This window comes from Bos grunniens, chromosome 7, assembly GCF_055505025.1.
Source record: "Bos grunniens cultivar Pamir isolate PY7600 chromosome 7, Bosgru_T2T1.0, whole genome shotgun sequence".
In the NCBI taxonomy this organism is placed as follows: Eukaryota; Metazoa; Chordata; class Mammalia; order Artiodactyla; family Bovidae; genus Bos; species Bos grunniens.
The window spans coordinates 102,601,042-102,616,934 of record NC_141171.1 but is presented as its reverse complement, the minus strand read 5'-3'; the positions used below and the strand labels follow the sequence as shown (position 1 = coordinate 102,616,934).

The following is a 15,893-nucleotide window of genomic DNA, read 5'->3' as shown; positions in this document are numbered from 1 at the left end:
GAAAGGTGGTGTGCAATTTATATTATATCCAATAGAGTTTTCAAGTAATTCCATTTACTTGCCCAACTTAGAAATGGTCACATGGAAAGTTACGTGAATGATGGCATGAGAAAAACGGGTCATCAGCAGCCTGAATTCTTTTATATGGGAAAAGTTCTTTGAACTATAAAGTAAAAATCTTGGGAATGTTGATTGGCGTACCAGGCGAATACTGTTTTCACTAAAGGACACCCACATATTAATATAATTGTACTCATTGGTGGAAGTAGCAGTTGTAACTTTATTCCTTCAAGAATGCATGTCTCTTACTGGTAAGCAGATAACATCATACATTGGACAACAGATATTTCTCCTTTTCACAATTCCCATTATAATGATGCTCTACAGAATAGTGGAGTGGCTGTGGAGTTTTAAAACAGATCTTAAGTTTTTGCTAATGGATATATTTTTGACCCTGATGCTGGGAAAGATTGAGGGCAGGAGGAGAAGGGGACGACAGAGGATAAGATGGTTAGATGGTATCACCAACTCAACGGACATGAGTTTGAGTAAACTCCGGGAGTTGGTGATGGACAGGGAGGCCTGGCGTGCTGCAGGCCATAGGGTCGCAGAGAGTCGGACACGACTAAGCGACTGAACTGAACTGAACATTTTTCTAAAGAAGTCTGATAAGAGACAAATTTTAGCAGAAAGAATGAAAAAATGTCCTGACTTTTCACTCCTGGGCTCATGGGAATTCCTTGTCTTATCCCTGATGGATTAAGAACTTTCTCCTAACCACTTAATTCGGGAAGTAGTTTCATTTTTAGTAATGTGGAAGTTAGACCCAGCAGTAGAAATGGAAAATAGTACTCATATCTATTTTAGAACAGAGAACTAGACAAGTGATCCAGTCTGAAGCTTATTTTTGTTTACTTTTTATCCTGCCCATTTTACTCTAGCCTGAAATTACACTCTATTTGGAGCAGTATGATGTTTTGAACACCTCAGTAGAGTACCTTATAAATATTTATTACTGCTTTCAGATAGCAGTGAGCTGAAGTCATCTCCATCAATGGGGTGAAAACGATTTAAAATGCCATTTATCCAACAGCTTTGCTGCTAAGAGTTACTTGACTTTTTTGCTTGGTTTACTTGTGTTTATAAAACAAGCTTAAATGTTCCAGCACCAAATAGTTAGGAGGATTTGGAACTCCAAAGAAAAGACGCCCCAACCATGTGCAAATTCAAATCTCAGGACTGTGTTGGGCCAGACCAGCATCTGCTCTGCATTGTCATAGTGAGGGCTTCAGTGGGAATCTCACCAGGAGTGGGAAGCCAGTCGAAACAGCGTGTGTTCTGGGATAACGAGAAAATACAGACCTGTGTAGAGGTATCTAATTATTATTATTTTGAAAAATACTCATGTTGTATAAATTACTAGGTTTGTCATAATGACCTTTTTCTTTATTTTCCCAGCCATTTTATACATCCATATGAATAATACACATATTTGTCATTCTATTAGATGATATATTCATCACATAACTGCTTTGTTTTGTTTTGGGGCTTCCCTCTTGGCTCAGCTGGTAAAGAAGCTGCCTGCAATGTGGGAGACCTGGGTTCGATCCCTGGGTTAGGAAGATACCCTGGAGAAGGGAAGGCTACCCACTCCAGTATTCTGGACTGTCAGACACGACTGAGCGACTTTCACTTCACTTAACATGATTAAAAGGTCACATAAGTCTCTTTGTTCAGATAATCTAACATCAATATTAATAAATTATAAGTTCAATTTAAATCTAGTTTTCTGGACTTTGTAAAGGTTATTTTTTCCTATTCTAATATATTTCTAAGAATTACTATGGATCCTTTTTTTTTATAAAGCTTCGTAGAAAACAACTCTAATTAGCTTGTTCTCCTAATACTAATAATGTTTACGTAGGCTTTACATATAGAATATTAACAATTATTTCATTTTATCCTTAACCCTATCAAATGAATAATAATATCATTATCCCCATTTTACATTTGGCTTCAGTTCAGTTCAGTTCAGGTCAGTCGCTCAGTCGTGTCCGACTTTTTGCGACCCCATGAATCGCAGCACGCCAGGCCTCCCTGTCCATCACCAACTCCCGGAATTCACTCAGACTCACGTCCATCGAGTCAATGATGCCATCCAGACATCTCATCCTCTGTCGTCCCCTTCTCCTCCTGCCCCCAATCCCTCGCAGCATCAGAGTCTTTTCCAATGAGTCAACTCTTCGCATGAGGTGGCTAAAGTACTGGAGTTTCAGCTTCAGCATCATTCCCTCTAAAGAAATCCCAGGGCTGATCTCCTTCAGAATGGACTGGTTGGATCTCCTTGCAGTCCAAGGGACTCTCAAGAGTCTTCTCCAACACCACAGTTCAAAAGCATCAATTATTTGGCACTCAGCCTTCTTCACAGTCCAACTCTCACATCCATACATGACCGCTGGAAAAACCATAGCCTTGAGTAGCCATCTCCCCTTCGAATACCCTGGATCAGCCGGGGCTGGACTCCAGCACAGACCTTTGTTGGCAAAGTAATATCTCTTCTTTTAAATATGCTATCTAGGTTGGTTATAAATTTCCTTCCAAGGAGTAAGCGTCTTTTAATTTCATGGCTGCAGTCACCATCTGCAGTGATTTTGGAGCCCCCCAAAAATAAAGTCTGACACTGTTTCCACTGTTTCCCCATCTATTTCCCATGAAGTGATGGGACCGGATGCCATGATCTTCATTTTCTGAATGTTGAGCTTTAAGCCAACTTTTTCACTTTCCTCTTTCACTTTCATCAAGAGGCTCTTTAAATCCTCTTCACTTTCTGCCATTAGGGTGGTGTCATCTGCATATCTGAGGTTATTGATATTTCTCCCGGCAATCTTGATTCCAGCTTGTGCTTCATCCAGCCCAGCGTTTCTCATGATGTACTCTGCGTAGAAGTTAAATAAGCAGGGTGACAATATACAGCCTTGACATACTCCTTTTCCTATTTGGAACCAGTCTGTTGTTCCATGCCCAGTTCTAACTATTGCTTCCTGACCTGCATATAGGTTTATCAAGAGGCAGGTCAGGTGGTCTGCTATTCCCATCTCTTGAAGAATTTCCCACAGTTTATTGTGATTCACACAGTCAAAGGCTTTGGCATAGTCAATAAAACAGAAATAGATGTTTTTCTGGAACTCTCTTTCTTTTTCCATGATCCAGCAGATGTTGGCAATTTGATCTCTGGTTCCTCTGCCTTTTCGAAAACCAGGTTGAATATCTGGAAGTTCACAGTTCACATATTGCTGAAGCCTGGCTTGGAGAATTCTGAGCATTTCTTTGCTAGCATGTGAGATGAGTGCAATTTGCAGTAGTTTGAGCATTCTTTGGCATTGCCTTTCTTTGGGCTTAGAATGAAATCTGACCTTTTCTAGTCCTGTGGCCACTGCTGAGTCTTCCAAATTTCCTGGCATTTTGCATGCAGCACTTTCACAGCATCACCTTTCAGGATTTGAAATAGCTCAATTGGAATTCCATCACCTCCACTACCTTTGTTCGTAGTGATGCTTTCTAAGGCCCACTTGACCTCACATTCCAGGATGTCTGGTTCTAAGTGAGTGATCACACCATCGTGATTATCTTGGTCATGAAGATCCTTTTTGTACTGTTCTTCTGTGTATTCTTGCCACCTCTTCTTAATATCTTCTGCTTCTGTTAGGTCCATACCATTTCTGTCCTTTATCAAGCCCATCTTTGCATGAAATGTTCCTTTGGTATCTCTAATTTTCTTGAAGAGATCTCTAGTCTTTCCCATTCTGTTGTTTTCCTCTATTTCTTTGCATTGATCACTGAAGAAGGCTTTCTTATCTCTTCTTGCTATTCTTTGGAACTCTGCATTCAGATGCTTATATCTTTCCTTTCCTCCTTTACTTTTCACTTCTCTTCTTTTCACAGCTATTTTGCTGTGATAGCTATTTCACAGCTATCCTCAGACAGCTATTTTGCTTTTTGCATTTCTTTTCCATGGGGATGGTCTTGATCCCTGTCTCCTGTACAATGTCACGAACCTCCATTCATAGTTCATCAGGCACTCTGTCTATCAGATCTAGTCCCTTAAATCTATTTCTCACTTCCACTGTATAATCATAAGGGATTTGATTTAGGTTTCCTTTTTTGTTTGGGTTTCTTCCACCAGAGCATTTAGGTTTCCTTTTTGTTTGGGTTTCTTCCACTTCATCTGCACCACATGAACATCACAGCTGTGTTTCATATATGCCCTATCCAAGATCCTAAGCCACAAAGGCATGCAGTGCAGCACTGTTTACTAAAAGCATATCTGAAAATAAACAGACTGTTAGGAATGGTTAAGACAGATAATAATAGAATGATTAAAGGATGGTAGATCATTCCTGACATTGCATAAGATTAAGATGCTAATCAGATTTTGGATTTAGACAACCCAGATAAATCCCAAGTAGAACAAGACAAGGTACTCAAATCTTTACTTCATTTTCTTGCCTTTCAAAACACACATTTGCATTTTATCCATGTCTCCTTTAGAGCTGAGGAACTTATGAAGGCTTTACCCAGGTGAGCTGATTATATGTTCCTTTTGGTTTTTTCTTTTTTATGCCATTTTGAATGAACTATACCCTATTTTAATTCTTGCTGTCCTAAATTAGTTGTTTAGCAAAAGGAAAATTGTTTGAGTGTTATATATGAAGATAATTTAACAATGTATTTCTTCCCAGTCACAAAAAAATCCAACAATTGTTCTTAACCTGCTTTGTTACAAAATAGGATGGATACATCCCAGTCCCCCCCCCCCAAAAAAAATTCTGAATAGTCAATTTGTTTAGGCTTCTTATATTTATGCAAAGAAAGATATTATATGTACATTTGAATAGCCACCATCTATATCCTAATTTGGTTATTTGAAATAAACTGTACATTTGGAAAGCAAGGAAAATGTAATTGAGAAGCTAGGCTGCTCAGTATAGTTGAAATTCTTTCTGAATTCAGTGAGGGTCAGTTTAATTTCAAAGCAGCAGTCCTTGTTTTGAATTCCTATATTCTGCTTTGTTTCATTTGCAGCATTAAATTTACTAACACCAAATTTGATTTCCTCATCCAGTTTGGTTATAAGACTTTTTCCTGATTAATTTTATACTCAATTTTTTCTATTGTGTAAATGTTTATATTCAATTGTTTTGAAAAATATTAATTACCCAAAACATTGTAATCTGATCTCTAGAAAGAAGAAATTAAGAATTAAACATTTTTTCTATAATAATAATTGCATCTACTCTGAGATTTAGATCAATTTCATAAGGCAAAATATTCTGACTGATACATTTTGTATAAATAATCCCAAATCACACTTGGCAAAATAATGTTTTTGCAACCTCACTTTGAGTTATCATTAAATAGTATATCCCAAGATTCTGATGGCAATGTATGTTTACAATCAAAAAATTCCTCTCTGGATCAAAGATTCAGCCAGTCCCAGTCCTTCTTACCTCCTTACTTTCACTCAGAATTTAAGTATTAGATAGGTTTTCATCTCTTTCTCTTCTCCCAGAATTTTAACATTAGTTCTTTTATTCTAGTGTCAGATTACCATAATGTTGACCAAGTATCCTAAAATTATTTATTTGGAAAGTAAACTGAAAAATAAATCTCTATTGTCTACCTTTTTAGAAAGATATTCTATTCCCTCAGTTGCTAGCAATTCATTTTTTTCTTAAATTTTATGTGAAGTCATTTAACTTTTCAAAGAAATCTATAGTAACCATGTGATAAAATTATAGGATGTTCATTAAATAATCTCGGCATCTTCTCTTCAGGGGGAAAACCATCCAATGACCAAGTTTTCAAATAAGTCTCTTAAATGACACCCAGAATTTTAACTGGGATGGATCAAATTCTCAATTGTCTCATCACCTATAATGCCTCTTTTACAGACTGTTCCTGATTGTTTTTGGGAAAAGCAGAATAAAAATTCTGAATGTGATCTGAATTGTGAAGATAAAAACTCAGCACACAAAATGTACTGATATGTTACTCTTACCTGGAGACCTCAGTGAATTTGAGAGATGGGATAGAATGTTAGCACTGATTATCTGCCCAATACAAACTCAATCATAAAGTGATCAAATTAACTTGGCAGACTAATTCTAAACATAATTTCTCATTCCTTCATCATTGGCCAGACTGCAATTTATACACTTTCTAATAACCATGGGCAAAACTACAACTTAGACAGATCAAACTATGTAAAAGGAATGAAAGCAGAACTATCAAGCATAGACATTTTAAAATAAATGCCATTTTACTGTTTTCAAAAACATGCATTAGTTTGGATTAAGCTACAGAAAAGTATTTACTTTAGTGAATAAATAAAGTGATCATAGAAAATGTTTCAAAATGTTGATTCTAAAATTAGTGGAGAAGGCATATCCTCTAAACATTTTGAATAAAGCCTCTATGAAGTCCTTACATCTTGTAAAGTAATATTCTTAGCAAATTATTTTTTCAGAGGTGATGCAAGTAATTTCAAGGTAATTCAGGTTATCCTGAATTATAAATCCTAAACTAGCAATGAGGTTTAACATTGCCCAAAGTACCCTAAATATTATTAGAATAAAAAGTTGGCTATTAATAAGTAGCTGATGATGATAACATTTCCAATGAAACATTTGAAAGAACATTGCTCATTAATGTCTTCTGAGTGACTTGAAGAAGTACAGTTAACCTGCAGCCATTTTTAACTTAAATGTTTACTTGAAATTACTATTACTCTTCAGAATTTAACAGTGTGCTATTATATGTGTTTTCCTTGATTCTAGGCTGGAAAGGAATGATATTACACATTTTCTACTTTGAGCAATCAAAAACTCTCTAGTATCATAGACTAGATGACATTTGTCCTGGGGGGAGTAGGACATGACCTCAGTGAATCACAGTAATTTTAGGTTTGGGGGGAACTACACACTGAGCTTTTTGTATGGAGATCAAGACACAGTGTATTCGAACACTACTTCAAACAGAGATGTGAGCCTGAACGCTTCAAAATTAAGAGGGTGTCACTTAAACCCATCAGGAGTTGGTAATTCAGCAATTACTAAGCCTTCAGAGAAGCATAGCTCTTCTGGAACATAGTTATTGAAGTAGTGTAGCTCTATTTCAGTAAGTGCAAAAGGAGACAGCATTCCTCTTTAGAAAACTCAAAAGCATTCTTCATTTAATTAATAGGTAAGGGAAGGTCATCCACAGAAAAAAAGTAGTCCCTGAGATTTATTCAATATGTATTAGGTGCCTGTTCTTTTGCTGACTTTCACATATATGCTTTATTTTTCCTTTTTCTTCATCTTAATGGAAACACAACTGTTTAGTAAACTTTTTACTATTTGAAATATGTAAGTGTTGAAACTGTCATCTCTTCCCTAGTTTGCAGACAGTATAATCGGCCAAAGAGAAATATTATTAAGTGTCACATAAGACTGAATAGAGACTTATGAGATCTAGGAATGATGCTAAAGCTGAAACTCCAGTACTTTGGCCACCTCATGCAAAGAGTTGACTCATTGGAAAAGACTCTGATGCTGGGAGGGATTGGGGGCAGGAGGAGAAGGGGACGACAGAGGATGAGATAGCTGGATGGCATCACTGACTCGATGGACGTGAGTCTGAGTGAACTCCGGGAGTTGGTGATGGACAGGGAGGCCTGGTGTGCTGCGATTCATGGGGTCATAAAGAGTTGGACACGACTGAGCGACTGAACTGAACTGAACTGAAGACTGAATACATGAAATGGGTCCCTTAAGATAGATTCTATGCTGGCCAAGGCCAGAGTAGGGGGAAACCATAGGTACAGATTTCTCAGATCTAGCAACTGAAAATGTTTTAGAGTAGGTAGGGCTCTAACTGTAGTTGAATAGGGCGATTCCTCCTTGTGCAGTGGTATTTAATCCATGCATCATTCTGCATGTGGGATTAGGTAAACATATGCTTACAGTCATTCCAAAGCCAAAGAAGATCTGCGGCAGAGCAAAATACACTTCCAAGGATGTCTAGTGTTGTCATGATAAGAGCACACAGAGTGTGCCTACACCTTCTAAAGTAAGAGATGCGTACCATTGGTGATATGAAAAATGGCTTCCGGGGATGCAAGATGAAAATATTTTCTTTTCATTAGTTATTTGTTCTAACATGTATTAGCTACAACCCAGAATGTGACATGTCTTGTTATCTAACATGAAGCTAAAGTTCAAAATTTAGTGAATCAAAAACTACTAAGCAAATAAACAGCAGGGCTATTTTACAGCAGTGGTCAAACTCCTACAGGCGGTACACAAATCACCGGCAGGAAACAGGAAAGCAAGTGGTACTCAGTCCTGCAGCCAATATGATTGATTAACTGTGAGTTTTTTCCCACACGTGTGAAATAGAAGCACATTAAGGAAGGTAAGAGGCACCGCTCTTGTGGATCCTACATTCTTATCTCACTTCTCTAAGTGGAGCCTCGGGAGACTAGGGTAATCTAAGGCTGTCTACACTGGGGTGTTTTATCGACTTTTGTTGGATCCCAAACTAAATTTCCTCTGAAGTTCTGGTGGCTCCAATCAGGTTAGCTATGGCGCAGCCTGGTATCTGATTGATTGACCCCCAGGGAGACAGTCTCCCTAGTGGCGCTTCAGGAAGAAACACTCGCGCAGTCCTGAGCCTTGGAGGAGGATGAGCTTCCGGTGCACGTTGCAAACAGGAAGGCCAAGGCCTTGGCACATCATTGCCCTGCCAGGTACCCTCCTCATGAACACTTCCCATAATCCCCCCGTCCTTGCCCATCACGTCAGCTCTTACAGGCAAAGTCAAGCCCAAAGAATAGAAACCTTCGACTCCGAAAAACCACATGTGGACACCGGGGAGACAAGCAATTAAAAACACAACTTAACATCTTATTCTGCAGCCCTGGCCTGCTAAGCTGACTTGCTAGATTTTATCACAAGGTACCTTTAGCACAGGATTACAGAACGATCTTGTGGCCTTCACACCTAGGATAGACCTAGGATGCAGTGTGGGGCAGAGTCTCTTTATGCTGGGCTGAGACAAACTAAAAAGTGATCTCTTCCTAGAAGTTTGCAGATGTAGAAAGAAAGAAAAAGCATCTGTGCTTAAACCAAAATTTAAAACATCCAAACATAAGCCTTAGTGTGTACTGCTTGGGAAAGGAGGAAAATGAGGTGGAATGAAATGAAACTCTATTCATTGCAGGTTTCCTCAGGACTGTTCTAGTCTAAAATCTTAAGGCTGTTAAAGATTTTCTGAATGAGACTCTGTTCCATCTGACTGCATTGGGTTCAGTGGGGTTTCTGAATCAGAACCACTTGGTATGTTTGTGAGGTTGAGAGGGTGGGTAAGTGCTCATTAAAAATGCATATTTCTAGGCCCCTCCTCAGAATCCAAATCTCTTAAGAGGTTCCAAAATTGACATTTTTTGCAAGTTACTCCGTGATTCTTAAACCTCTTTAGTCTGAGAATTCTTGTGTTAAACCACAAATTCCTTGAAGTTTAGAATATGTTTACATTTTTATATTAAGGCCCACTCAGAACCTTGAGCCCATAGCACAAAGGGATTCTTCAGTCTGCCTCTGCAGGAAGCACACTGGGTTTTCCTAATTATGATCCATCTCCTTTACCAGAATCATTCTATAAGGAAGTGAGAGAGGAAAGAGAGAGTTCCTAGACCATGTCAGGAGGAGGCTCCACATTTAACACCGTAGAGCAATAAAAATCTTCCAAAAATCTTAAGGTAAAAAAAACAGCTCTTCACTTTTCAGAGTATTCCCATGATGAAAAAGAAGAGAAACAGCATCTCAACACTGTTTCCTTGAGCAATCCGTTGCACTTCTCTATTTCCTCTGATGAAAAATGAGGACGTTGAGTAGATGATTGCACACGAATCTGTCCTCAAAGGCTAGACACTTTTGAAAATGTAAGGGATTTTCATTTTTAGTTCATTCTTCCCTTCCTGTACTGGTATTACTTAACATAGCAAACCTTATTAAATACCAAGCTCAATTTTCTTTTGGTTTACTAATACAAATTTTTTTTACCCAATTTTTAAAACATTAATAATAATAATAACAACAATAAGTTCCACACTCGACAATGCTCTTTTCTATCTGCATTTCATTTCTGCCGAGATTCTGCTTTAACTTGTATAGAGTGAGCTTCCAGCCCAAGGGCTACCCTCATCCTCTAAAGTTATGTTTGAGCAACTATGGGTCAAGTAGGGTGATGATATTTCAACAAAGCTTAATTTTAAAGATAATTATTTTAGTATTGAAATTGTTTGTATCTATTCTTCTGAACTGAAGACCTTAACAGATTTATGCTCCAGTGATCACCAAGAGTCTGTTTTATAGATAGCCATCATACTCCCTATAAACTTTAACAGCCTACTCATAATATGGTACTTAGGGCAAAGAAAAGTTGGTTTCATTGAATGTGAGATTTGAATGTTTCTATTTAAAGCCATTAACCTAATAGATTCTAACATTTTATCCATATGAATGTATATAAATATAGGTATACATAGGGGCTTCCCAGGTGGCTCAGTGGTAAAGAATCTGTCTGCAATGCAGGAGACATAAGAGACACGGGTTTGATCCCTGGGTTGGGAAGATCCCCTGGAGGAAGGCATGGCAACCCACTCCAGAATTCTTGCCTGGAGAATCCCCATGGAGAGAAGAACCAGGCAGGTTACTGTCCATGGGGTCTCAGAGTCAGACATGACTGAGTGACTGAACAACAACAAAGCTGTTCAGTTTCATGATACTAGGAAACTTAGAGTAGTTATTAAGAATTACTGCCCAGCAACCAAGTGAGTAAAATTTCATTCTTGTAGACCCATAGAAGTGAGGCAAAGTCTCAACTGATACATGGGCTGAAACAGCTGTTTTCCAGTATAACTCTTCTTATGCTCATACATAATTTTTAGAAATTTAAGGACAAAAGAATACAGTTTACATTCTAGGCTATTCAAAAATCAGGAATGAGAGTAGAAGATAATATTGCATACTTTAAATGCACTTTTAAAAGTAAATGGAAATTTTAGAATTTTCTTCAACTATTTTTAACCCAAATTTTTCATAATTTGGTTTACATATATAAATTTCCTTTAAACATTTAGTACAGAGAACATAGTCCATGTGTGAAAACCAAGAAAACAAAGTTATAAGAAATGTATTAAGATTTCTTGAAAATTCTACAAGAAACTGGAACCAATAGTTATTTTAAAAAGTACTTGATAGCATGCTACACTGGAAGTTAAACATTTAACCTTCTGAGATTATTTCATAGAATTTTAATAGCTATCATTTGTACCTTTTAATGACTCTTTCTCTTCTTATTGCCAGCAAAACATACCCTGTGAATGTTACAAGGAAATCACTTCAGCTTCAACAATACAATAGAGAATTTTTAAGTAATTTTTCAAAACAGCGATACCAGTAAAATTTTCTTTTTTTTAATTAATTTTTTATTGATGTATAATTTATTTATAAGGTGTTAGTTTCACATGTACCACTAAGTGATTCAGTTATTTGTTTATATAAATAATTTTTCAGACTCTTCCATTACAGGTTATTATAAAATATTGAATATAGTTCTCTGGGTTATACAATAGGAACTTTTTATCTATTTTATATACAGTGATGTGTATATGTTAATTGCAAACTCCTAATTTATCTTCCTCCATCCTCTGTGGTAACCATAAGTTTGTTTTCTATGTCTGTGAGTCTATTTCTATCTTGTAAATAAGTTCATTTGTAACAATTTTAGATTCCACATATAAGAGATATCATATGATATTTTGTCTTTGGCAAACTTCACTTAGTATGACAATCTCTGGGTCCATCCATATTGCTGCAAAAAATCTTTGCCATCTAACAATATTCTGAAAATAATGCTGTCACTTTATAATTGTGCAGTAGAAAGATATTGTTCATATTTCCTGTTTACATTTTTCCTCATTCTTCTGTGAATTATGAGTCAAAACCCAGTTTAAAAAAAAAAAATCTATAAAATCTAATGTAAAGCTCTAAAATATGATAGGTTTTGACTGATATAGCAATCTTGGTAATTTTCCTGAACCTTATTGCCAATTCTACATAGAACAAATAAACATTTATGAAAAATATAAGTCTAAGAAATCTCCAGTGGAATGGATACTATGATGTAAATCCTAAAAAGTCTAGTGGTGATATATTTTACTTGTGGATAAAATTATAGCTTATGCCTTTGTGTAAAAAAAAGAGTAAAGTGCCTAGAATTTTTTCAAAGTGGAATAAGAGACTATTAGAGTATATTAAACACAGGGAATGACATGATTTAATTTGTATATTTTAAAAATCTGGCTGCTATGTAAATTCAAAGAACATAAATATAGAAGTAAGAAAATCAATTAGAAAGCCATTGCAGTTGTCCAGATTTTAAAAAATATATTTATATATATACTAATAATATATATATTTACTTTAAATCTTGAATATATTTATATTATACATACACATGTATATGAGTAATATTAATAATAACTTTATTCACTATCAACAAATTAATATAGAGTAAAGGGAAAGAATACAGTTGGAAAAACAAGAGGGGCCATTATTTTTTTAATATTTATTTACTTGGCTGTGCCGGGCCTTCGTCTTGGCATGTGGGACCTAGTCCGCTGACCAGGGATGAGACCCAGGCTCCCTGCACTGGGAGCAATGAAGTCTTAGGCGCTGGACCACCAGAGACGTCCGAGGGGCGTCATTAAAAACATAATTATACACAGGGGCTAATTAGAAGCTGTCCATCTAGTTCATTTCTTCTTGCACTTTTAGTAGGTACTCACTACGCATGCGAAGAGTTGACTCACTGGAAAAGACTCTGATGCTGGGAGGGATTGGGGGCAGGAGGAAAAGGGGAGGATGGAGGATGAGATGGCTGGATGGCATCACCGACTAGATGGACGTGAGTTTGAGTGAACTCAGGGAGTTGGTGATGGACAGGGAGGCCTGGCATGCTGCAGTTCATGGGGTTGCAAAGAGTCGGACACAACTGAGCGACTGAACTGAACTGAATGTGTCAGGCACTATGCTAGGCTGACACACTCAACAGTTTTTTCAATTCCCTAAAATAAAGTTGAGCTATTTCAGAGCTAAAGTGAAAACTGATTATAAAATTTGCTGTATGTGCTTAGAGATAATTCCATGGCATCTATACAATGCGTTGCTCAAAGAGTCGTCTAATTCCTAAGAGCCTGGGTTCTAGTCCTGAGTGATGCAGAAAGCAAGGGCTCTCTGGGTATGTCTTTCTCCTATAAAATTAGAACTTAATAAGATAATCTTGAAAACTTCTTCTAAATATTTCTAGCTCTAAAAGAGTTTATGGTTTGATCAGCTTTGTCTAAGCACTCACTCGCAGCTCTGATCCAATGTACTATGTCCCAATGTCAAGCATTGTGTGTGTGTGTCTGTGTGTGTGCATGCTTAGTTGTGACCCCATGGACTGTAACCCAGCAGGATCCTCTGTCCTTGGGATTTCCCAGGCAAGAATACTGGAGTGGGTTGCCATTTCCTCCTCCAGAGGATCTTCCCGACCCAGGGATTGAACCCAGGTCTCCTGCACTGCAGGCGGATTCTTTACCATCTGAGCTACCAGGAAAGGCCAACGCCAGGCATTGTTCAACTTTAATTATGTGTGCATTCTAATAGCCCTATATATATGCTCTAATACAAGGTTAAGGATAATAAATGCCATCTACTGGAAACATACATAACATGTTTTCAGTTGTGTTTCTCCACGATAACTCTGCAAGGTGAAATGTGTTGCCGTTTTCTCCTTTGGAGACCAACCTCACAGAGATTACGCGGCCTGCCAAGTAAACAGCAGAGGCAGGACACACCCCAGATCTTCCCCTGAACAAAGTGCAGCAGGCTACCTTTTACTGTTCAAACTAAATGGGATCATACAGAAATAATCAATAACCTAGTCAAGTGCTTTTGAAGCATTTTTTTTTTTAATTAGAAAATCCAATATGTGTCAGACAGGGGTTAAGAAAAAAAAGATTTTAATTATGTGTTTGTAATCCTCTCCCCAACCCTACCCCTTATTGGCCTGCTAAGAAGAAAGGATTATTACTTGCTTACTCAGCCATAGAAACTTAATTGTGTCTATTGGGGAGAGAATATAAAGGCTAATTAGAAGACACCAAATGAGTGTCAATTGCTCTATATAAGAAAGGTAGCCTAAGGAAAAGGAATTTTCACGAAGTTATGAGACTGAGAATTTATGGAAGAAAAGGGATTTTAAATCAACACATTACTATGATGGGATTTTGAGGAGAGAAATGGGTTAAGAAGAATTTAAATAAGTTTTTGCCAAAACTGGCCACAAAGCAGCCGTATTTTATTTGGCAAAACAGATAAAAGATGAGCTTTTCTGCTGAGATGTCCAAAGGCACAGGCTGCCCAGATACACTCAAAACAAACTGCTTCGTGGGAAGCTATTTTTCTTTGTATCTGTGCAGACAGTTAAATCCTCTGAAAGTGAAGCAATTGAATCGGGTTTAGTTCTAAGCACAGGCGGGTTTTTCCCTGGTTAGTTAGTAGGCTGCCTTCTCCCTGGATATCTCCCCAATACTTTCTATTAGTTAAGACATCAGCAGGGAAAATAATCCTTTATTTCATAGTAAAGGCAAAGAATTAATTTGATCTTTCACAAATAATAGATTCTTCTATAAAGAATACATGTTGTATACTAAAACAAAATTTTATATATAGTATATATGATAATGTAATGAAGGCAAAGCACCTCTCTACTCTACCCCACTTAATATAGAAGAGCTAGAAATTTGCTGATATTGAATTAAGCCAAAAGGATTAGGTATTTCTATTAGGTTAGGAAAAAATTGGAATATCAGTTCAGTTCAGTTCAGTTGCTCAGTTGTGTCCAACTCTGCGACTCCATGGACTGCAGCTTGCCAGGCCTCCCTGTCCATCACCAACTCTCAGAGTTTACTCATACTCCTGTCCATTGAGTCAGTGATGCCATCCTACCATCTCATCCTCTGTCATCCCCTTCTCCTCCTGCCTTCAATCTTTCCCAGCATCAAGGTCTCTTCCAGTGAGTCAGTTCTTCACATCAGGTAGCCAAAGTATTAGAGCTTCAGCTTCAACATCAGTCCTTCCAATGAATACTCAGGACTGATCTCCTTTAGAATGGATTGGTTGGATCTCCTTGCAGTCCAAGGGACTCTCAAGAGTCTTCTCCAACACCACAGTTCAAAAGCATCAATTCTTCAGCACTCAGCTTTCTTTATAGTCCAACTCTCACATCCATACATGACCACTGGAAAAACCATAGCATTGACTTAGATGGAGCTTTGTTGGAAAAATAACTGGAATTTCAAATGATCAAAGTAAACATAATATGACTTTATAACTTGCATCCTAAATGTCTACACATATGAAAAGAATTTATGTTTAAGTGTTCACATAGTATATAATAATGCACTAAATAGTTGGGATGGAAATAAACAGGGAAGGAGAACATAATTATGAAAACAAAATGATTCAGAGAAAAACTGTGGAATGTCAGAAAATGACATTGTGCTATCAAGTTCGCAAATGAATTGAGTTAGTTGGTAATTTTACTAAAACCTAAATTCTGAGTGGAAAATAATTTCAAATTTGATACTTTCAAAGGCCAGTGAAAGCTGAAGACCCTCAGGTCCCTAAAATGAGGAGGAAAAGAAGAAAAGCCTATAAAAAATGGAAACTCTTGAATCCCACAGTATGTAAGTCTAATTCATTGGCTTTATAAGTACATAAAAAGTGAACTACCTGGTTTAT

At 37.3% G+C, this 15,893-nt stretch overlaps 1 protein-coding gene across 1 annotated transcript in view; it reads left to right on the top strand.

Moving 5' to 3' along the window:
• The first annotated feature begins 8,340 nt into the window (after nucleotides 1–8,340).
• The window catches only part of LOC147370057 (uncharacterized), a 126,373-nt gene continuing 118,820 nt past the window's right edge, over nucleotides 8,341–15,893 (top strand). The window contains exons 1-2 of the mRNA XM_086413325.1: nucleotides 8,341–8,454; nucleotides 15,747–15,838. Coding sequence (XP_086269451.1) covers nucleotides 15,781–15,838 — 58 coding nt within the window. The 5' untranslated portion in view covers nucleotides 8,341–8,454; nucleotides 15,747–15,780. The remainder of the gene's footprint in view (nucleotides 8,455–15,746; nucleotides 15,839–15,893) is intronic.